We start from the raw sequence: 23,115 nt of genomic DNA on the forward strand, positions 1-23,115 counted from the left end.
CTGTCTGTAAAGCCGGGGGAAGAGTTAATTGTTTAGTTGTCACAGTATGCGACACGTCTTCCTTCTAACCATACTATATGATGTCGAGAGCGGATATCAGTGAAGATAAATTGCCATTATTTAATACTAACGTCAAAAGAAATAATGAGTGGCTGCTGACACCAGTTGATCATGTTTAAAATCAAGGATAAGCCACAAATTGTTTATAAAATAGCTAACATTCTTCAGCTTCAGGGGAGCTTTGCCCCCTAGACCCCCAACGGGACCCTGAACCCCAGGTTGTATCCCCCCCTCTGGCTTAACTGCTCCGCCCCTGTAATCTGTGTTCCTAAGACAATGATTGTATGTATTGGTGTTCCCCTCTTGAGTCTTGTGCTTCAATGACAATGTTGCGGTGACTTTGTATGAGCCAAAATAATAGCCGAACATTTTCCAAGATGTCCTAAAGCTTTCTGACAGTTTCGGCCAAATGTCCCAACATGAAAATGTCTGGCAACACCCCTGGTCATTATATAGGAATTCGATAGAATCTGGAAGTAGAATTCCTGACAGCATTGTGCACCTTATTCCACCGGCCATACAAACTATAACTATAACTATAATTTTTGATGTTTACATGATATGCCGTTTTGTATTTCAAAACACACACTAAATTAAAAATAAAAAAATTCCTTCTTAACTCTTAGCAGCTACTTACTTGCAGGCTGGTTGAAATTCAAGTTTGATGACAACAAATACCTGTACCATTATTCTATGTCCATACAATAAAAGTGTTCAGTTTTCAGCCATATTCAACCTCAAATTCAGTGACATCAAGTACATGTACCTGTACCATTCTCATATTTCTACACATAAAAAAGGGGGTTGTTTGAATGCCCATGTTAGGACCCGTAGATGAAAAAAATAAATATTTCATCCCTTGCAATAAACCACTCCTACGGTGCAGACTGAAATGCTCATCATTCTAGAAAAATCATGTACACTATTATTTCTATGGCAACAACAGCAGTGTTGGGAATCACAGTTCAGAAGCAAATGCCCATCCTATAAAATCATTAAGAAAATGTGAATTTATAGGTGCGTAGTTCCATTTCCGGGATTTCCAGCTCTCGCACAGCAGTAGGATTTTTTACTTGTGTGGCGGTCAGGCTCATCTCTATGGCCGTCCACACTCTGGTTGCTTTGAATAGCTTCGTCTGAAGTTTGCTCTGAAACAGGCAAAATACCACATCATGTAAACCTCACACAAAGTTTTTTATTTCTTAAGTTTTAGTAAAGAAGAGCCATGCACTGCAGAATGCACAGTGGGATGATAATTATACAACGGCACCTGTCCTGAAAGGTGACACTTTGGACCAAACAAAAGGGTCCTTTCATCGCAAGAGTCCTTTAACTACAGGTTACTTCAGTTACTTCAGTTAGTTCATGGGCACACAACCACACACACGCATGAACGCACACCTACACACACACACACACACAACTTCATCATTCACATAATTATTTTTTCCAGCACATCCTCTTTCCCTCTTTCCTTCAATTTCTCTCTTTCTCCCCTTCTCTTTCTCCTCCCTTTCCCAATCGCTTTCTCTCTCTTTCTCCCCTTCTTTCTCTCCCTCCCTTTCTTTCACTGTCTCTCTCTTTCTCCCCTTTTCTCTCTCCCCTCCCTTTCCCAATCGCTTTCTCTCTCTTTCTCCCCTTCTTTCTCTCCCTCCCTTTCTTTCACTGTCTCTCTCTTTCTCCCCTTTTCTCTCTCCCCTCCCTTTCCCAATCGCTTTCTCTCTCTTTCTCCCCTTCTTTCTCTCCTCCCTTTCTTTCACTGTCTCTCTCTTTCTCCCCTTTTCTCTCTCCCCTCCCTTTCCCAATCGCTTTCTCTCTCTTTCTCCCCTTTTCTCTCTCCCCTCCCTTTCCCAATCGCTTTCTCTCTCTTTCTCCCCTTCTTTCTCTCCCTCCCTTTCTTTCACTGTCTCTCTCTTTCTCCCCTTTTCTCTCTCCCCTCCCTTTCCCAATCGCTTTCTCTCTCTTTCTCCCCTTCTTTCTCTCCCTCCCTTTCTTTCACTGTCTCTCTCTTTCTCCCCTTTTCTCTCTCCCCTCCCTTTCCCAATCGCTTTCTCTCTCTTTCTCCCCTTTTCTCTCTCCCCACCTCTCCCAATCCCTCTCTTTCTCCCCTTCTTTCTCTCCCTCCCTTTCTTTCACTGTCTCTCTCTTTCTCTCCTTTTCTCTCTCCAGTGACAGTGTCTCTCCTTCTCTCTTTTTCTTTCTTTTCCTCTCTTTTTCTCCTTTTCTCTCCCAATCCCAATCTCTCTCTTTCTCCCCTTCTTTCTCTCCCTCCCTTTCTTTCACTGTCTCTCTCTTTCTCTCCTTTTCTCTCTCCAGTGTCAGTGTCTCTCCTTCTCTCTTTTTCTTTCTTTTCCTCTCTTTCTCTCCTTTTCTCTCCCCACCTCTCCCAATCCCAATCTCTCTCTTTCTCCCCTTCTTTCTCTCCCTCCCTTTCTTTCACCGTCTCTCTCTTTCTCCCCGTTTTCTCTTTCCCCTCCCTTTCTTTCAATGTCTCTCTCTTTCTCCCCTTCTTTCTCTCCCTCCCTTTCTTTCACTGTCTCTCTCTTTCTCCCCTTCTTTCTCTCCCTCCCTTCCTTTCACTGTCTCTCTCTTTCTCCCCTTCTTTCTCTCCCTCCCTTTCTTTCACTGTCTCTCTCTTTCTCTCCTTCTTTCTCTCCCTCCCTTTCTTTAACTGTCTCTCTCTTTCTCCCCTTCTTTCTCTCCCTCCCTTTCTTTCACTGTCTCTCTCTTTCTCCCCTTCTTTCTCTCCCTCCCTTTCTTTCACTGTCTCTCTCTTTCTCCCCTTCTTTCTCTCCCTCCCTTTCTTTCACCGTCTCTCTCTTTCTCCCCGTTTTCTGAGGTTCACATGCAGTGTGGAATCAATCAATCAATGAGTCTTATATCGCGCATATTCCGTGGGTACAGTTCTAGGCGCTCTGCAGTGATGCCGTGTGAGATGAAATTTTATACGGCCAGTAGGTTGAAGGTTGAGCAGGTGTGTCGGGTGTGACTGAGATTTTCTCTCCTCCCCTTTCCCAAACCTCCCTCTCTTTCTCCCCTTCACTCCCTGCCCTCTTGCAACCACTTTCTTTCTCTTTCTCCCCTTCTCTCTCTTCCCTCCCTCTCCCACATCTCTTTATCTTTCACCCTTTCTCAACACACATAGTCTCCACCAACCTCAACCCCTACACACCAGCTCAACCTTCAACCTACCTGCATTCCACACTGCATTTGAACATCAGAAATATCAGTCACACCCTACACACCTGCTCAACCTACCTGCATTCCACACTGCATGTGAACCTCAGACAAACCATAGTCACACCCGACACACCTGCTCAACCTTCAACCTACCTGCATTCCACACTGCATGTGAACCTCAGAAATATCACAGTCACACCCTACACACCAGCCCAACCTTCAACCAACCTGCATTCCACACTGCATGTGAACCTCAGACAAACCATAGTCACACCCGACACACCAGCTCAACCTTTAACCTACCTGCATTCCACATTGCATGTGAACCTCAGACAAATCAGTCACACCCGACACACCTGCTCAACCTTCAACCTACCTGCATTCCACACTGCATGTGAACCTCAGAAATATCACAGTCACACCCAACACACCAGCCCAACCTTCAACCTACCTGCATTCCACACTGCATGTGAACCTCAGAAATATCACAGTCACACCCGACACACCTGCTCAACCTTCAACCTACCTGCATTCCACACTGCATGTGAACCTCAGAAATATTACAGTCACACCCAACACACCAGCCCAACCTTCAACCTACCTGCATTCCACACTGCATGTGAACCTCAGAAAAATCACAGTCTACCCCAGCGTGTTGTAAAACCATCAGCGCCTTCACACTCGACTGATCCGCTCCGAATTCCACTGTTTTCAGGTTGACAAGGTTGAGCGAACATGGCATCGAGGTCTCCAAGAGAGGGTGAAAACCATGGTCAGCAAGCGTGGAGATTTCCAGGTGAGACAGCGTGACGACAGGTGGGTTGTTCAGGTGTTCTGAGGTCATCTCCGCTAGCAAGGAAGGACGGCAGTGTGTGCTGGGGAGTTTTGTCTGCCAAACGGGAGAAGCGGAAAAAGTTAATAACGACACTCAAAAATGGGATGTTTGTTTTGTGGAAAAACAAGATCAACCTTTCTGGAAAGAGTACTCTAATATTAAGGCTAAATAATTCACTCTGTTAGTCCTGATAGTAACTTTCGAACAAAGGTTGAAAAAGGACTACATTGGTGTTTGTGATGAAAAGACAGCCATGGGACCAACCAAAAGTGTCCTTACTCATGTATCTCATGAAAGATATATTTTGGTCATGTGAATAAACAAACAGACATCAAAATATGTCCCTTCCTTTGCAGTGTAAAGCTCTCGTCTTAAGGGCCTCGCATAGGAGGTACCACTGCGCTGTCCCATTTTCTTGATCCAATAATGAAGGGATATCAACCCTCAGACAACAAGGTGTTAGTGAGATTCACACAGAACCAATCTACTAACACCTCAGAAAATGAACATCATCAAATGAACACATATGAACAAATTACTGTCATCCTTTGCCATACAGTCATGAGTGGCACTATTCCTGAAAAAAACAGTGCTATCATACATGCTTTTACCTTGATAAGGGGCTTGTCCCTGTGCTCCAGGAGGATGACAAACTTGCTGGGGGTGGCTGTGTTGTCCGACACCCCCTCCCCCAGCCCCCTCCAGTCGTCTTGCATCAGACGACGATCAAGCACCACTTCCAGCCACCCTGTCACGGACATTTTCTTCTAACGTAGTTGGTTTCTCATTCTACATCAATTTAGCAGATGTTAATGTTGTGGTTAATTTCAGAGATAAAGAACAGTTCAAAAAAAAGGAAAAATCAATAACAATGGCATTTCTCTTTTATTTTAAGACTGGACGCAAATAGTATTTAAATGTCGTTGATGTTTGTTTTTATCCCTACTTTGATCTTTTGTGGTAATAAAGATCAAATAAACTTTAAACTAAACAAAGTAAAATAAGCTCAAAAGCTTTTTTTTTTCCTTGCTGTACAACAGGCATGAGACCAAGGGATGGGCGGGTGGTGGCGAGAGAGGTGAAGGGACGGGGAATGTTTACAGTGCCGTGTGCCGGGCTGTGAGCGGTGCCCGCCAATGTTTAGCTCAGGCACCGTTGCGGCAGACGTGCCTTAGTTCTATGCAGGAAAATGCAGCGCGCTATTCTGGCCATCTGGCAAACTGTCGTTCTCATCTTTAAGGCAGACTGATACCAAGAGGTGTAAGTTACACTCGCCTTCAGGCTCAGGCATTTTCAAACGCTCGACTCAAGACTGACAAAGTCAAATAAAGATCAACTTCTTCTCAGTTTGGTTCACCATTCAGATCTGGCCAGACTTCCACTTGGTCACATACCAAAAATCAACCCCCTGACTGCTTGCTGGGCTGAGTTTTCAGTGCTTGAAGAATTAATTTCTTTAAAGGCCACTAGTGATTTTTACCAAACTAATTCATTACAAAGAATCTCACTCCACACAGCGAGCACCCAGGCAGTTGATTTTTGGTTATGTGACCCAGACACTGTGGCCTGCGTGCTCATCTCAAGAGAATCGGCATAACAGGCAGTTGATTGTTGGTTATGTGACCCAGACAATGTGGCCTGCGTGCTCATCTCAAGAGAATCGGCATAACAGACAGTTGATTGTTGGTTATGTGACCCAGACACTGTGGCCTGCGTGCTCATCTCAAGAGAATCGGCATAACAGACAGTTGATTGTTGGTTATGTGACCCAGACACTGTGGCCTGCGTGCTCATCTCAAGAGAATCGGCATAACAGACAGTTGATTTTTGGTTATGTGACCCAGACACTGTGGCCTGCGTGCTCATCTCAAGAGAATCGGCATGACAGACAGTTGATTGTTGGTTATGTGACCCAGACACTGTGGCCTGCGTGCTCATCTCAAGAGAATCGGCATAACAGGCAGTTGATTGTTGGTTATGTGACCCAGACAATGTGGCCTGCGTGCTCATCTCAAGAGAATCGGCATAACAGACAGTTGATTGTTGGTTATGTGACCCAGACACTGTGGCCTGCGTGCTCATCTCAAGAGAATCGGCATAACAGACAGTTGATATTTGGTTATGTGACCCAGACACTGTGGCCTGCGTGCTCATCTCAAGAGAATCGGCATAACAGACAGTTGATTGTTGGTTATGTGACCCAGACACTGTGGCCTGCGTGCTCATCTCAAGAGAATCGGCATAACAGACACAGCCCTGTGCGAGTGCGGTCAAGCTCACCAAACTCCATCCCACATGCTTCAGGACTGTCCCTCCCACGAAGCAAGGCGCCGAGAGCAGTGGCCAGGCGGAACGGACCTTCGGACCAAACTCTGGGGAACGGCATATAAACTCCGCTGCACGGCCAGCTTTGCGGCATCCCTCGGAAAAAGACTCTAAATCGTGCAGTCTGTGGAAGGCAGAAGAAGAAGAAGAAGGTTATGTGACCAAGTGGAGCGGTGGTCTTACCCCATGTAAAACCCTGACCAGATCTGAGATGGTGAGCCATGTTTTCATGAAAAGGAGTGTGCCTTAATTAAACTTCAAAACACATACCAAAATTCAAGCTAGCAAGCCCGTGGGCCTGAGCCATGACCAGAGTGAGACGCGAGCGTCGGTTGTCCTGGATGTACGCCATGGTGTTGACAGGGTGGAAGTTGCCCTGTATCAGCTGCTTGGCACGCCACTGTTTCCTCGTCATCTAAAAATCAAAGCAGTTTTTAAGCAGGCAACTCCAAAAATTACTTCACAGTGTAGCATTTGAAGTTCATGCTATGTGAACATGAGAGGGTGATGAAGGGAAGAAAATATTACAAGACAATGCAGATTTATGTTGGGAAGGTTTCATGCTGCCAGCCTTCTTTTACTTTTTTTTAATTTTATATAAGCATCAAATTGCCAATTCCTTTCCTTGCAAAACAAATTAATTATTTAAAAAAAAGACAAATCAACCAAATAAAAATATAAAGAAAAGAGAAACAGATGATCAACATGCGGTCAATGCTTCTCTTCTGCGCAAACCCATGCATCTTTAATTCTTACATACGCATCCAACCCAGGGACGGAGCAGTTAAGCCAGAGGGGGGGGGGGGGGGGGGGGTTACAACCTGGGGTCCAGGGGTAGACCCCTTGTGGGGTACAGGGAAAAGGCCCCGTTGGGGGGTCTGGAGCTGAAGAGTTTTAGCTATTTTATGAACAATTTATGGCTTATCCTTGATTTTAAACATGATCAACTGGTGTCAGCAGCCACTCAATATTTCTTTTAAAGTTAGTATTAAATCTTTTCTTTTTTTGACAGCCGGGGGGGGGGGGGGGGGGGGGGGGTGTTCCGGAACCCCTGTAACACACACACCCCCCCCCCCCCCTAATCCACCCCTGCAACCAGTTACCCACACTCGCCCCCTCCCCTCAAAAAACGCACACATATTACAAGTAAACATTCTCCCTCCCTTTTTCCTGTGCCAAACACTGGTTGAACTAGCATACCTGGAATCCATTCAGGTCAACGCAGACATCGCTGTTGGGATTGTCCAAGTCTGACACCAGTCTCATCACCAGCTCTTTGTTGTTCCAGGAATCCTTGTTCAAATCCACCGTGTTGTCCACGTGAATGCCAGCCCCGACTGGACCTGCGACAGCAGTAACATTTCAGTAACCGCAGTAACATTTTAGTGACAGCAGGAACATTTCAGTTTACTGATAAACTTAGTTAAAAAAAAAATTGTATTCACCTTCCTGCACATGACAACATAACAACATTCTTACAATCAAAAGGGGCATAACACGTCAAAAACTTATAATAATTGCTCACATGATTATACCTAACATTTCATTGCCAGATACTCAGAACTCACAGATGCCACTGTCCTCATTAAAGGAAAGAAAAGGCTTAAAAGATTAGTTCTGGGTAGACAAGACTTTTTACCTGTCTACTTCAGAAATTAACAGAGAATGGATGAAGATGGTGCCCTGCAGACTGACATAAGGAAAGCGGGGAAAAGCCACATACCTGTGACATTGTAGAGTGTGGTGACATGAACCACTCCCGGCAGGTAGGTATACACAGATGTGGCCACCACGCCTTTCACCACTATCATATTGGGATATTTCACCTCCATATTCTGCACACAACAAAACAAAGGAATACCAATGACAAAATAACAAAGCAGATGACCTACGAATAGTAAATAGCCAGGATGAGGAGGTGGGGGAATGGGGGGGGGGGGGGGGGGGGGGGGGTAATTGAAAGTTTTTACTCACCTGAGAGGTTGCAATGTGCACCTTTGCATCCAAATATTGAAATAAGGATTTGAGATGACATACTCAACAAGACTTTTTTTCAAATGTTACTTAAATAGAAAACTAAGGAATAACAAACTGAAAAATCCTATCCACCTTTCATCCAATCTCATTTGCTTCAAAAATGTTCAGTCAAAAACACACATGCTGCATAATATACATTGTTTTGTAAAAAACAAAAAAACCACGTTATGACAGTTTAACTCACCTTTGCAGGTCCATCAGGCATAAAGATGTAGGCTCCGCTCTTGTCCTTGAATGGATTTGACCATGACCCTGTGCTGTAGGTCATGAACTTCAGGCCAACCTTGTGTCCAAGGTCATCTGACTTTCTCATGATGTACTGATAACACGAAAGAAAGAGAAAAGATCAACATTACTTCTAATTTTTTTGGTCATTCTTTCACCTGATAAAAAAAGAACCCCTTATGGCAAAAATAAAGGGAAAGGACACAGTTACTTAAATTTGCTGACCCAGCTTATTGTAACACAGAACAGAGAAACAGTGAGTGTAGCTTTAGCAGTGAAGTGCTGCACCAAATATATTTTGAAGCAGGCAATTCTCAAAGTAAATTATACAGTGCTCAGCTCTCATTCATATGCTTTGTCCTATTTTACACTAGAATTCAATGGAACACGCCTTGTAAGACCCCACCCCTCCTCCCAATTCAAGACTTCCCCCTTTTTAAGACACTGCTGCCTCAGGTGTTTTGTCCATTGCCTCTGTAAATTTACCACCATTTTAAGACTCACTTCCTTGATTTTCTCTGATTTTAGAAGATCACATAAAGGGAGTTCTACTTTATCTGTATTCTACTGCTTGTTATTTTCCAGGACAATTTTCATTTTATTTCACCGACCTGCATTGTACCAGTACAAGCAGAGAAAGTGGCTGTGATCATACTGTTCTCAACGTCAAACATTTCCTCAGCTGATTTGCGTACGCTGAAGGCTGGTCTGGTGCTGCAACAAAATGAACACATCATTGATGAGGATCAGTGAGTTTTCTCGCCTTGGTGTTTAAACACATCTAAATCAATAAAAAACATGCCCAATAACTTTCAAAAATCAAAAGAAGACACAAACAGATACATTTTAAGTGAAAATTTAAACAAGTCGCGTAAGGCGAAAATACAACATTTAGTCAAGTAGCTGTCGAACTCACAGAATGAAACTGAACGCAATGCCATTTTTCAGCAAGACCGTATACTCGTAGCATCGTCAGTCCACCGCTCATGGCAAAGGCAGTGAAATTGACAAGAAGAGCGGGGTAGTAGTTGCGCTAAGAAGGATAGCACGCTTTTCTGTACCTCTCTTTGTTTTAACTTTCTGAGCGTGTTTTTAATCCAAACATATCATATCTATATGTTTTTGGAATCAGGAACCGACAAGGAATAAGATGAAAGTGTTTTTAAATTGATTTCGACAATTTAATTTTGATCATAATTTTTATATATTTAATTTTCAGAGCTTGTTTTTAATCCAAATATAACATATTTATATGTTTTTGGAATCAGAAAATGATGGAGAATAAGATGAACGTAAATTTGGATCGTTTTATAAAATTTTTATTTTTTTTTACAATTTTCAGATTTTTAATGACCAAAGTCATTAATTAATTTTTAAGCCACCAAGCTGAAATGCAATACCGAAGTCCGGGCTTCGTCGAAGATTACTTGACCAAAATTTCAACCAATTTGGTTGAAAAATGAGAGCGTGACAGTGCCGCCTCAACTTTCACGAAAAGCCGGATATGACGTCATCAAAGACATTTATCAAAATAATGAAAAAACCTTCTGGGGATATCATACCCAGGAACTGGGACAGGCTGATCTTTCTTAACCCAGTGTGGGATTTTCAGTGGGGCGACCACCCCCAACCCAGCGCGTCCCCGGGTGGCGGATAGGGGAACGGTCTTCAGATATGGAGATCAGCCGCTTGCGGCCGCGGACCAAACTGGCTCTGGGTGGGATCCCGGCAAATCCTCCCCCCTGTGCTCTCAGGGTAGGACGTACGGGCCATGAGCTAAGGGTGAGGTAACCCCGACAGAAAACCCCGAATGCTGAAGACGGAGGACCCGGGCCGCACGGCGCATTCTAACAAACCACGGGTACACGCACTTACGCAAATGATGACACAATCAACCAGCACAGATGGAAATGGCGCTCGCCCATTGAGGACCCCCCAGGGTGGAGCAGCGTCGGGTCCCATGCCTCAAAGGGACCCAGCCCCAACTACTGGAGGTCCCTCCCGTCCGTCTTGTCACGCCAGGGGACGCGGGAGGAAAGTGACTGGCACCACCACAACCAGGAAGAAACCCAGTCAGCAGCGACCTTTTCAGGTCATGCACTGGAACGCAGAAAGTATCCTGAACAAGAAGACAGAGTTGGAGCATATCCTGCATGAGAAGAACATCAACATCTGCTGTATTCAGGAGACGCACCTGACACCCCAAAAGTCCTTCAAAGTGAGAGGCTACCAATGCCTTAGGTCCGACAGAACAGACCGAAGCAAAGGAGGAATCCTGACCCTCATCAGGAACAACATCAATGCCTGTTTGATAGAAACGCACATGGAGGACTCCGAATATCAGGTGATTCGAATCCAGACGAAGACATCAGAATTCCATCTTGTCAACTTCTACTGCCCCAATGATAGACACCTCGCCCTTGACACGATCCCCGTAAAGGCCTCCAACTTCATCGTGGTGGGTGACTTCAACAGTCATTCACAGAGTTGGGGATATGACCACCTGGATCGGAGAGGAGAAGAGGTGGAGAACTGGCAGGACGACAAAGGTCTCATCCTTTTGAACAGTCCCTTTGACTGCCCTACATTCTACTCCAGAAGATGGCACACTACATCAACTCCTGACCTAGCCTTCTGCACGGAAGACATGCACCAGCTAACCAGCAGAGAGGTCGGAGGACAGCTAGGTGGAAGTGACCATCGGCCAGTCTTTTTGACCCTGGGCATGGAGTCCTGCACTGAAGCTTCCTTCCCACGGTGGAACTACAAAAGAGCGAACTGGTTCCTCTTTAGACACCGCACCAGCGAACTCACCAAAGACATCAGAGTCGAGGGTCGAGACATCAACATGGTGGCGAAGGACTTCAACATGAGCATCCTCAGAGCAGCGCGTGAGTCCATTCCCAGGGGTGCCAGGAGAGACTATAAGCCCTACTGGAGCAATGAATTGCAGGAACTGGATGATGATCTGGCAGAAGCCAGAAGGGAAGCATGTGACAAACGGATTTGCACATAGTGTATATTGGAATTATGTGACTCAGGTGTACAGAATTTATGGGTCACGAACTTTGAGTGGACACCGTACAGTGACGTCACTGACGCATTGCAGTAGTGTCGGTGACCAATCAGAGCAGAGTATAGACCGAGGGGGCGCTGTAAAGATAATACAGGCTCAGAGCTTTGCAGACTGTCGACAGGAGCAGACGTGTCTCCCAGTTGTAAAGTTGCTCACCGGGCGCTAGAGGTCCTTTGGAGACTCGTGTCGCGGTTACTGAATCAGTAGATTCAGCTGCTGTGTTTACAGGTATTTATTGAATTGATATTTTACTCGGAGATATTATTTTGCTCGGAAATATTGACTTGAGAAATGACCGGGAGAGTCATGTGTGAATTAACTGAAAAACGTGCGCGGTTGTCAGCCATTGTGGAAAATGGAATGTTTACATGTTTTCGGAAATGAATTCGCTTATGAGTTAGCGGGTGTATATACTGTAACCGCATAAGATAGTTGACGGTAGTGATAAAGAACGTTATAAAAGTTTATTCAAGTATGGAGACTTATGGTAGTTTAAACTTGTGTTTTTTAGCACCCCGGGCCGAGTGGGTTCCGGAGATATCCCGGGCTGAGAGCAGTCGCGGAAGCGGGAACGAGACGGGAGGTTCTGCCCTCATGCTCCAGCCGAGGGCTGTGGAGACGCTGGAGGGAAAGACAGCGTGAAGCGCTGCGTAACGGGAACCCCGTCCCATTCCACCACACGAGACAGTTGTGTGGGTGGGGTGAAGCAGTGTGTGCCACTGTATACTGTGAGTACGACTGAGAGAATTTAACCAGCGTGATAGCTGCACAGATACGTTTCCCGAGTGAATAACCACGAGACGTCGAGCGTCGTGGGGTTTGTTATCTGTGTATAACAGAACTGAATAGTAACAGAAGAATTGTTTGAGACAGTGTCTTCGTGTGTTTTGAGACAGACGGGCTTTCACGGAACAAAGCCTCAAGTATTATACGTGTGTGCACGAGAACTGTATATTGCATGACATAATAACATGTATGTAATTTTGTCATGTTTGATTTCTGTATGTTGACAGAAATAGGACTTTCATGTTGAGCGAAAGTGATCTGTAGAATGGATGTAGAATAATATGTTTATGTTGTGATTGAATACTTTAATAGAGGTGCAGGGGCAAAGGGCTTTGCTGTGTTCTTGTCTTTGTGCCTGGTTGGAGTGTTGTGTGTGTGTGTGTGTGAAGAACAGTTATTAGTAAACAGAGAGTAGCACGCGCAATTTTGATAGGAATAGATAGACATACATACAGACATACACATCGAAATTCCGGCCGTAACATTTGGTGACCCCGATTACTCTGTGTTAGTTATAAATTCATAGTTGTTTCCCTGCTTTGCTAAATTTAATTTTGTCCCCTGTGTTGGATTTTCAGAACTTTTTGGCAGTAGGTCACGCAGACTGAGATTTTCAGATTGAGTAGTTGTGTTGTTCATGTCCTGTTTTGTGCTGTTACCGTCTCCAGTTTTACGGTAGTGCTTACTGTACAGTTCTAAGCACTGAGGGAATAGCTTCATTTTTCTACCTGTGGGGTCTTTCATTTCTCTTTCCTTGCTCTTTTCTGTGCTTTCAATTTTGTAAAATATTTGGTAAATTTTTTTTTCTTTCTGCTTTGGAATAGGGATCTATCTGTTGTTTATTGCCCTTTGCCTTTGTTAAGTTGTTTAACTGTGATTAATTTTGTTCTTTTTGACTTTGAACTTTTCTAATTTGATCTTGGAATTTTTTTTGTTTTTTTGTTAGTGTGATTGGTTAGGTTTATTGATTTTGTAGGATTAGGTTTGTTGATTTTGTAAGTTTGTTGTAAATAATTAAGGTAATTAGTTGTGATATTTTGATATAGACTTTAATTAGTTCAAGTTTTAGTTTATTTTTGATTTGTTATTTGCTATGGTAGTAGATTAGGTACTTTGAATTTTTTTGGTTTAATTTAGTCTGCTGTTTGGTGATTGTGTCACTTTAATATTTTTTTTTGGAATTTGTTTTATTTGCCTCCAACTACATTTGTTGTGTCTTGTTGATCTAAATTAAGTTAATTTCATTAGTAGTTGTATAATATAGTTATTTTAAGCTACTATTTAAAACTTTGATTAATATGGATTGTTTTACTTCATAAATTTTTTGTTGGAACTTTGTTTTTATTTTGCTTCCAACTGCGTATCCTTTAGTTGAACTTCACTTATTTTGGGTTTGATTTTCTGATTTCGTATTTAGATTGTTGATTAGTCTTAAGTCTTTACTTGTGTTTGCATTTTTGAACTTTGAATTTTTCCTCCTATTTGTGGTTTGGGGTTGTCTTGTTTGTGTTTGTATATATGTTTTGAAACAAGATTCGTTTTGACTTCATTAACTGAGTATCTGACTTTAATTAAAATTGTTGGATATTGTTGCGTGAGATTTACGCCAAAACGTGCTTGGATATAGTCTTGTGTTGACTATTGTATCTTGTGCCAGATTTTTTTTTGGTACTTGACAGATTTCAAGTAGATTACTTGATCTTGCATTATTATTTGAAACTTTTTCAAATTTTTTTTTTCTCTAAACTTGGACATATTTTGGTGTAATTTTGAAAGTTCAAAATTTACACAATGGAGAGCGAAGATGATTATGATGGGTTGTTTGAAAAGTTTGTCAAACAGGCAGAGACTTTGGGTCTTGCTGCAGAGAAACGTGAGAAATACGTGAAAGAGAGTTTTGAGCGTTTGGAGAGAAAACGGGAAAAAGATGAAAGACAAAAGGCATTAGAACTGGAAGAAAGTCGAAAGCAAAAAGAATCAGATAGGCAAAAAGAAAGGGAAGAAAGACAGATGCAAAAAGAAAGGGAAGATGCACAAATTGAGGAAAGACGAAGAGATAAAGAAATGGAACACCAGCTAAAGCAAAGAGAGCTTGAGATTAGGCAGGCTGAAATTGGTGCGGGTTCGCATACACCACAAAATGGTCGGGATTCTCACACTAATGTAGGTGCTCGCCCTGTGTACCCCAGACTCCCTGCATTTAGAGAACAGCAAGATGATATAGACTCATACTTGTTCCGATTTGAAACTCATGCAAAATCTCTGGGATGGGAAGAGACAAGGTGGATCACGTACTTGTCTGCTCTTTTAGAGGGCAATGCATTAAACCTATACCATAGCCTTGCTGCTGCTGGTGAACTAACATACCAATGTTTGAAAGAAAACTTGCTGAAGAAATTTCAGTGCACGTCTGAGACATTCAGGCAAAAACTCCGTAATATCCGTCCAAGTGAAAAGGAACCGTTCCAAACTTTTGGGATTGAGTTACGACGACTGTTTGATCGTTGGGTTGCGCTATCTGACATAACCACAGATGTTGAGGGTTTAGTGAACTTGTTTCTGGGAGAACAATTCCTTGAAAGCGTGTCAGCTGACTTAGCAACTTTCATTCGGGAACGAGGTTTAGTTACTTTGGATGAGATGGTCAAAGCTGCCGAAAGCTATCGCTTAGCGAGACCTGGGAAAAACTTGTCACGAAAGTCTGGGCCCACCATTTTTTCTGCAGGTTCGTGTAGTCACGAAGAGTACGCTGCAGCTGCTTTTGCACAAAGCAATAATACTAGAGGTGGTCCGCAGTCGCGGAGGTTTGGGTCCAGTTTTGCTGGTCGTAGACAAGGTAACTGGAGCTATGGCAGAGGTACGTCTGATGCTCAGGCATCAACCCGTCACAAAACAACAACATCCGCCTCCAGGAAGCCAAAGCCAAATTTCTCAAAAGGAAGCTACAGGCAAGACGGAGAAGCTGGCAAGAGAAAACAAGCTCTCTGAACCTTGAGAAGGATGGCAGAAAGCTCTGGAGGCTCACACCAGCAGAGGAAAGATCACATTAGAAGAGAACGAGAAGGTGCTAACTGGAAAGCATGCTGCCAACCAATTTGCTGAAAGCTATGCAGCTGAGAGCAACCTCCATGTTAGCCCCGAGAAACAGAGAGAAGCAAGAAGAGAGAAAAGAGAGAGACCTGCCAGACAGTCGACAGTGGACGCCATGAGTCAACCACTCACACTCCACGAGCTGCACTCAGCTCTGAAAAAGTCAAAGGCGAAGAAGTCCCCTGGCCCAGACGGCATCACCAACGAGATGCTAACCCACCTTGGTAGTGCAGCAGAGAACAAGCTACTCGAGGTCTTCAACAGCAGCTGGCAAGAAGGATCGCTACCACAACTCTGGCGAGAAGCGATCATGATCCCCATCTTAAAAAAAGGGAAGGATCCAAAGAAGGCCACCAGCTATCGCCCAATCAGCCTCACCAGCTGTGTTGTGAAGACCCTGGAGAGAATTGTGAACGAGCGCCTCAGGTGGTACCTGGAATCCAGGAACCTCCTCGCCCCTGAACAAGCTGGATTCCGACAGTTCCGCAGCACTGAAGATCAGGTCACTTACCTGGCGCAAGAAGTTGAAGATGCCTTTCAGGAACAGAAGCTGGTCTTCGTCACCTGGATAGATCTTCAGAAGGCCTTTGACAAGGTCTGGAATGATGGACTCCTTGTAAAACTGCTGAGGAAAGGCGTGTCCAGCAACATGTACCAGTGGATTCGCTCTTACCTCTATAACCGCAGGGCAAGAGTTAACGTCGACCAGACCAAAAGCAAGAAGTTCCTCCTTCGTCATGGCGTCCCTCAGGGCGGAGTCCTCTCCCCCACACTCTTCCTTCTCTTCATCGACGATCTGGTGTCTGAGATGCCCAAGGGGATCAAAGCTGCTCTCTACGCAGACGACCTTGTGATCTGGTGCAAGGAGGAGCACGCAAGTACTGCCACCTACAGAATGCAGCAAGCGGCAGATAGGCTGAACGCATGGGCAGAAGATTGGTGCGTCTCCATCAACAAGGAGAAATCTTCCACCACCCTATTCACACTGTCGCCAAAGCAGAAAGCCGGAACCATTAGGCTTGGTGGAACTCCCCTGAGAGAGGATGAAGAAGCAACGTACCTTGGTGTCACCTTTGATAGACGGCAGACCTGGAAACCACACATTGCACAGGCAGAGACGAAGGCCCGGCGCAAGCTAGCCATACTCAGGAAGCTGGCAGGTACCACCTGGGGAGCGAACGAGAATACCAGGGAACAATCTGACCCCACCTCGAGTACGGCTCCACAGCGTGGTCAACCTCAGCCAAGACAAACCTGCAGACCCTTGACCGTGTGCAAAACCAGGCCCTCCGACTCATCACTGGTGCAATGAAATCCACGCCCATCAAGGAAATGGAGAAGCTTACCACCATCCAACCCCTCTGTCAGAGAAGAGAAGCCAAGACTATGGTACAGGCCGAGAAGCTCAAGTGCCTACCCGACCACCCCATGAAGCACAGACTGAGCAACCTCACCAAGAACCGGCTCAAACGGAGCAGTTTTGTACACGAGAGCAAGAGACTTTCTCGACAGTACAGGGAAGTCCTCCCACAGAACACTCTACCTCTGACTCAAGAAGAAGAGGAAACCCCCAAGGCAACAGAGAAACCAGGCATCCAGATCTGCACCAGTGTTCCACATGTTACCTCAGGAGAAGATCAGAATGACACAGCTCGACAGGCACTCACCTTAGCCCTGATCGACGAACAGTACCCAAAAGAGGCGTGGATCCATGTATACACCGATGGATCAGCAACTAACGCCGTGCTCAATGGAGGTGCAGGCATTCTCATCCAGTTCCCTGGGGGACATACAGCTACATCCAGCGTTGCCACTGGCAAACACTGCACAAACTATAAAGCAGAAGCAGAAGCTCTCATGCAGGCCGCCTCCTTGGTTCAGGACTCCGCAGACCCTTGCTACCAAGTTGTCTTCCTCTCGGACGCCCTTTCAGTCCTTCAGGCCCTAGAGAACGACAAACTCCCACAGCTGGCCAAAGCATTACAGATGGTCAGACAAACCAGAAGAGTTGTTCTCCAGTGGATACCAGCACACTGTGGGATACCAGGAAATGAAAGGGCAGATGAGCTGGCGAAAGAAGGAGCCGTGGAAGACCAACCTGAAAACAGTGTCAGCTTTAGTGAGCAGAAGACAATCATCAAGGCATTGATGAGGCCAAGGACAAACAGAGATGACTACCACACAATGTCCAGAGAGCAGCAAGTCAACCTCATCAGGCTGCGTACTGGCCACAACAGGCTCAATGCTCACATGAACCGAAAGTTCAAGCTGGCGCCATCACCAACCTGTGCCTGCGGTCAAGAAGACCAAACAGCGGAACACATCTTACAGCGATGTCCCTTACTAGATGAGGAACGAAAAGAAGTGTGGCCGTCACCAACTCCCTTGCAGACCAAACTATACGGCAGTCGACAGGAGTTGGAGAAAACGACAACATTTATCACCAGTGCTGGACTGATTGTGTAACCTCTGCGAACGCCAAGAAGAAGAAGATATCCAGGAACTCTCATGTCAAATTTCATAAAGATCGGTCCAGTGGTTTGGTCTAAATCGCTCTACACACACTGACAGACACACACACACACACACGCACGCACGCACGCACATACACCACGACCCTCGTCTCGATTCCCCCTCTACGTTAAAACATTTAGTCAAAACTTGACTAAATGTAAAAAAAAAAACGGACAGTAAATTTGTCTGGCTGCTGAGAAGTTCAGCAAGTGTGTTTGTTTTGCATTGCTAAAAACAGGCCGACATTCGCCAAAGGTGTTCAACAGAGAAGTCAGAAGAGTCCTTTCTCTCCTGTGCAGGTTGGTCCTTGATGATGTGTTTTAATGTGTGTACATAAATTCACTGTTCAAGCTATCAGACCCATGCTACACAAATACCAAGGCTAGCTAAACTAAAACACACACTGAAGGCATCTAGCTAAGCTGAACACAGACCCATGTATGATGTTAATTCTGTACAAAAAAAGTACATACCCATGTATGAAAGTACTGATGTCAATGCCATGAAGAGTGACAGACGCATATCCGGAGGTACTGGCTCGCTGCACTTCCAGGTTAAATGTCTTCACGCTCAAAGCTGGCACCTCTGCTTCAAACACAATCTGACAACACAATTTTGGGCATGTAAAACATGGGTTTAAACACTTCAGAAACATAACATAAAATACTGCTGAGATTTTGATTTAGAGGTTAATCGAATTTGTAATTTTTTTGAAAGCAAAGTTACAATAATGCCTAATTTAGTTAGTCTAGCCAGCTTTTTAGGTAATACATTTCTCTGCATAAAAGACTGAAAAACGTTACAAATAGACAATATTTAAGAACTTTTAATGAACAGGCCAATACTCACCTCCAGAAGATGCTCAGACAGTGCAAAGTCTTTGTCCCAAACAGGGTTGATCTGCTGTCGTACCAGATTTTTGTCCTGATCAGTCACCCTCAGATTGGGGTCAAGGACACGCACTTTGACCACATAAACCCAGTTCGTTGTGAGTGGGTTGGTCACCATTATCGTCCTTGAAAAAATAAAATTCACAAAAAGATGCAGACACTGAGAATGAGCAATTTCAACCAACAACATTCTTCTCTTCAGAGACCTTGCTTTCGAAGGGTTTGTTCTGTCAACAAAGCAAAAAGAATATTTTCATTTTAAAGTGCCTTCTCCTTAAAACAACATTTTCTAGGATTCTTGCATGGTTTTTTTTAAAGCCTCTAATATTATCAATCCATCTATTTGTCTAATCAATATTATCTCTTCTATCCTTCTTTCGCAAGGGTTAGTGATTTGTTAGTCTCAGACCTTTGGAGTTTTAGACTAGCGAGCTACAGTCAAACCACACTTTTAAGACCTTGCTTTCGCAGATGCTCTGTTCATAACCTCTGTAAATTTACCCCCGCTTTTAAGACTCCCTCTGACGGGCGCTGTGGCGGGGTGGTAAGACGTCGGCCTCTTAATCGGAAGGTTGAGGGTTCGAATCCCGGCCGCGGCCGCCTGGTGGGTTAAGTGTGGAGATTTTTCCGATCTCCCAGGTCAATTTATGTGCAGACCTGCTAGTGGCTTATCCTCCTTCGTGTTTACACGCAAGCACAAGACCAAGTGCGCACGGAAAAGATCCTGTAATCCATGTCAGAGTTCGTTGGGTTATAGAAACACGAAAATATCCAGCATGCTTCCTCCGATAACGGCGTATGGATGCCTTAATGGCGGGGTAAAAACGGTCATACACGTAAAATTCCACTCGTGCAAAAACACAAGTGTACGTGGGAGTCTAAGCCCATGAACGAAGAAGAAGAACAAGAAGAACAAGAAGACTCCCAATTTTTTAAGGCCTGATTTCCTCAGATTTTGGAGGTCTTAAAAGGGGGGTAAATCCACTGTATTACCCCCTTTGATTTGTAAAAGCTGTTAAGGAGTAAACTGACCTGATGGCCAGTTCAGCATCCTGTTGCACTGGTGGACTGGTGGGTGAGGGCCACTGCTCAAGCTGGAAACATAACACAAACAAGAAGGGCAAAGCCCATACGACTCACATGCTTGACCTTGACCTTTACATGACCTTGACCTTCAGCTAAACCTAGCAATGACATCATACACTAAGAACTGCTTTACACATTTTTCCTACCAAAATACATGTGACCTTGACCCAAGGTCATCCAAGGTCATGCAACACAAAGCTGTTAATTCAAGACATAGGAAGTACAATGGTGCTTATTGGCTCTTTCTACCATGAGATATGGTCACTTTTAGTATTTCACTACCTTATTTTGGTCACATTTCATAAGGGTCAAAGTGACCTTGACCTTGATCATATGTGACCAAATGTGTCTCATGATGAAAGCATAACATGTGCCCCACATAATTTTTAAGTTTGAAACAGTTATCTTCCATAGTTCAGGGTCAAGGTCACTTCAAAATATGTATACAATCCAACTTTGAAGAGCTCCTGTGACCTTGACCTTGAAGCAAGGTAAACCAAACTGGTATCAAAAGATGGGGCTTACTTTGCCCTATATATCATATATAGGTGAGGTATTAAATCTCAAAAACTTCAGAGAAAATGGGAAAAATGGGAAAAATAGCTGTTTTTTAGACAACATTTATGGCCCCTGCGACCTTGACCTTGAAGCAAGGTCAAGATGCTATGTATGTTTTTTGGGGCCTTGTCATCATACACCATCTTGCCAAATTTGGTACTGATAGACTGAATAGTGTCCAAGAAATATCCAACGTTAAAGTTTTCCGGACGGACGGGGGGGACGGACGGACGGACGGACGACTCGGGTGAGTACATAGACTCACTTTTGCTTCGCATGTGAGTCAAAAATGACATGACACACTTGAGAAACAAAAGGACATAAGCGCTCTAAATGCATATGATGTGAGCAACAAGAGTACGTGAGAGTTATGCGGAACCAGTCTCCTGAGAAAATAACAAGCATTGAAATGAACAAGCAAGGAGGATTGCTGTAAGCTCATATGTTCCTCGTTCTCCAAGGCACCCTAATGAACCATTATGTACACAGTCATACCCAAGAACCAGCTTACGTGACACACACTTGCATGTAGACAGGTCAAAGGCATACACAAACACATCACACACACACACAAACAAACACGCGTGCGCTACTCCACAAAAACATCATGCTTTGATAAATACTATCTATACCTATTAATTACTTCCATAAACTGCCGTAAAATTCCAATTTAACAATCTGCAAAAAAATAGCTCTGACCTTACACAAATAGTATAACGAAGCAGTTAAGTCAGGCAAGATCAAGACACGCAAATTTACCATCATGAAATGTTCCTGTGAACGCACACCGTCAGTCAGTAACACTGATAACAACAGGTGGAAGACATTGTTCAACTTGTTGAAGGCTCGTTGGAGTCTGCACACAGACATGTAATAATGCACATTGAGTCGCATGGCTTACAACAGAAACACTGAACTGATAATTAAAACAGAAAATAGATCATGCTTTGTTATTTCTCTTACTAATGCGTTCATGTATGTACATCTTATACATGGGAAAAGAACAGAACAAAGCACTTGCTTTTCAAGTAAACTTGCTCACATTCTTTAATTTACTCTTCTGAACTGATATAACAGAAAATAGATAATGCTTTGTTATTCAGGCGACTCTTTTTCTCTTACTAATACGTACATGTATACATCTTATACATGGGAAAAGAACAGAACAAATCACTTGCTATTCAAGTAAATTTGCTCACAGTCTTCTAATCTATCAGAAAAGTTACTTCTATTATCAGATTCAGAACACTGCTCAAACAAAGACAAACTTATTTCCCCAGACATTCATAAAATAGTTAACACACTAGAAAACAAACACTCACATGTTGGCATAATCTTTGACCACTTTTTTCTTGGATGTTCCAGTGATGGCGTCATGATGCATGAAGGTCGCCTGATCACGTCTAGCGTCTTGCAGATCTTCATACTTGTTCTGAATGGCTCTGATCACCTCTTCCTTCTTCTTCGGGATTAGCCGAGCTAACATCACTGTGTACATAATCTCTACTGACCTGGAAAAAGAAAGATAAATCATCAGATAAATATCACATCAGCCCTTCCCTTCTCCTATACCTTCAAAACACACACACACACACACACACACACACACACACACACACACACACACACACACACAAACTTTCGCCTTCTAAATGAAGTCACTGGCAGGTAACTAACAAATTAGTGTACTACAGCTGACTGGATGCTTCCATCGAAATGGTCACCTTTGTTTTTAAAGTTAAATTCCCATTATGTGGTACACACACACATTCATTCACACACACACACACACACACACACACACACACACACACACACACACACACACACACACACACACACACATGCGCACACATTCACACACACACATTCACAGAGAAATTACTGATAATGCACAACATACAAGCACTATCTGCTTATGAAAGCCCTATAGCTATTCACTTTACATCTCAAGATAACAGCAGAACAGGCTGTTATCAAGTCTTCCCCTTACACACACGTTACCTCAGTCTTCCCTGCAGTACCCTGGCCATGTACTTGTAGAGCGGCCGGCTAGAGTAGAAGCCTGTCCAGTATTGGTCGTCCCGGTCATTGTAAGGGAAGAAGTCTCCCACCAGCTTGGGCGGCTGTTGCATAGTGCTCATACTCACACTTTTGCTCTTGTTTCTATCTTCATCCACCGCCCGGAAGTAATCCGAGAGGGTTCCAAATTCCACCTGGTGTTTCAGAGACAGTGTAAAATAAATACTTCATGTATCACAGAAAAAATGAAGCATACACTTAAGGATAAATAAAACATCCAACAAAGAGCAGTCGTAGGTTCTTTTCTACAGCCACATCCACCCCTGCTTCAAAACGGAGACTCATCCTTAAAAACAGCCACAAAGTCAACCGCTCATATAAAGACAACAGATAGATGAAAAGATGGAGAGATGATTAGAAAAAGACAATGC

General features: G+C 44.0%; 1 protein-coding gene and 1 long non-coding RNA gene across 2 annotated transcripts in view; one reads left to right on the top strand and one right to left on the bottom strand.

The window, feature by feature from the left end:
- Positions 1–298: 298 nt before the first annotated feature.
- Positions 299–23,115, bottom strand: part of LOC138953633 (alpha-mannosidase 2-like) — a 30,946-nt gene continuing 8,129 nt past the window's right edge. Inside the window, exons 9-22 of the mRNA XM_070325509.1 lie at positions 22,667–22,878; positions 21,985–22,173; positions 21,422–21,518; positions 20,051–20,112; positions 18,978–19,143; positions 18,602–18,729; positions 9,274–9,376; positions 8,622–8,756; positions 8,124–8,235; positions 7,601–7,743; positions 6,671–6,815; positions 4,687–4,823; positions 3,842–4,129; positions 299–1,208 (exon numbers count right to left, since the gene is read on the bottom strand). Coding sequence (XP_070181610.1) covers positions 1,056–1,208; positions 3,842–4,129; positions 4,687–4,823; positions 6,671–6,815; positions 7,601–7,743; positions 8,124–8,235; positions 8,622–8,756; positions 9,274–9,376; positions 18,602–18,729; positions 18,978–19,143; positions 20,051–20,112; positions 21,422–21,518; positions 21,985–22,173; positions 22,667–22,878 — 2,070 coding nt within the window. The 3' untranslated portion in view covers positions 299–1,055. The remainder of the gene's footprint in view (positions 1,209–3,841; positions 4,130–4,686; positions 4,824–6,670; positions 6,816–7,600; positions 7,744–8,123; positions 8,236–8,621; positions 8,757–9,273; positions 9,377–18,601; positions 18,730–18,977; positions 19,144–20,050; positions 20,113–21,421; positions 21,519–21,984; positions 22,174–22,666; positions 22,879–23,115) is intronic.
- Positions 11,649–12,855, top strand: LOC138953634 (uncharacterized). The gene is made up of 2 exons (XR_011451576.1): positions 11,649–11,966; positions 12,250–12,855. It is a non-coding gene; the product is annotated as an uncharacterized lncRNA (long non-coding RNA).

Source organism: Littorina saxatilis, linkage group LG17 (genome assembly GCF_037325665.1).
Source record: "Littorina saxatilis isolate snail1 linkage group LG17, US_GU_Lsax_2.0, whole genome shotgun sequence".
Taxonomy (NCBI): Eukaryota; Metazoa; Mollusca; class Gastropoda; order Littorinimorpha; family Littorinidae; genus Littorina; species Littorina saxatilis.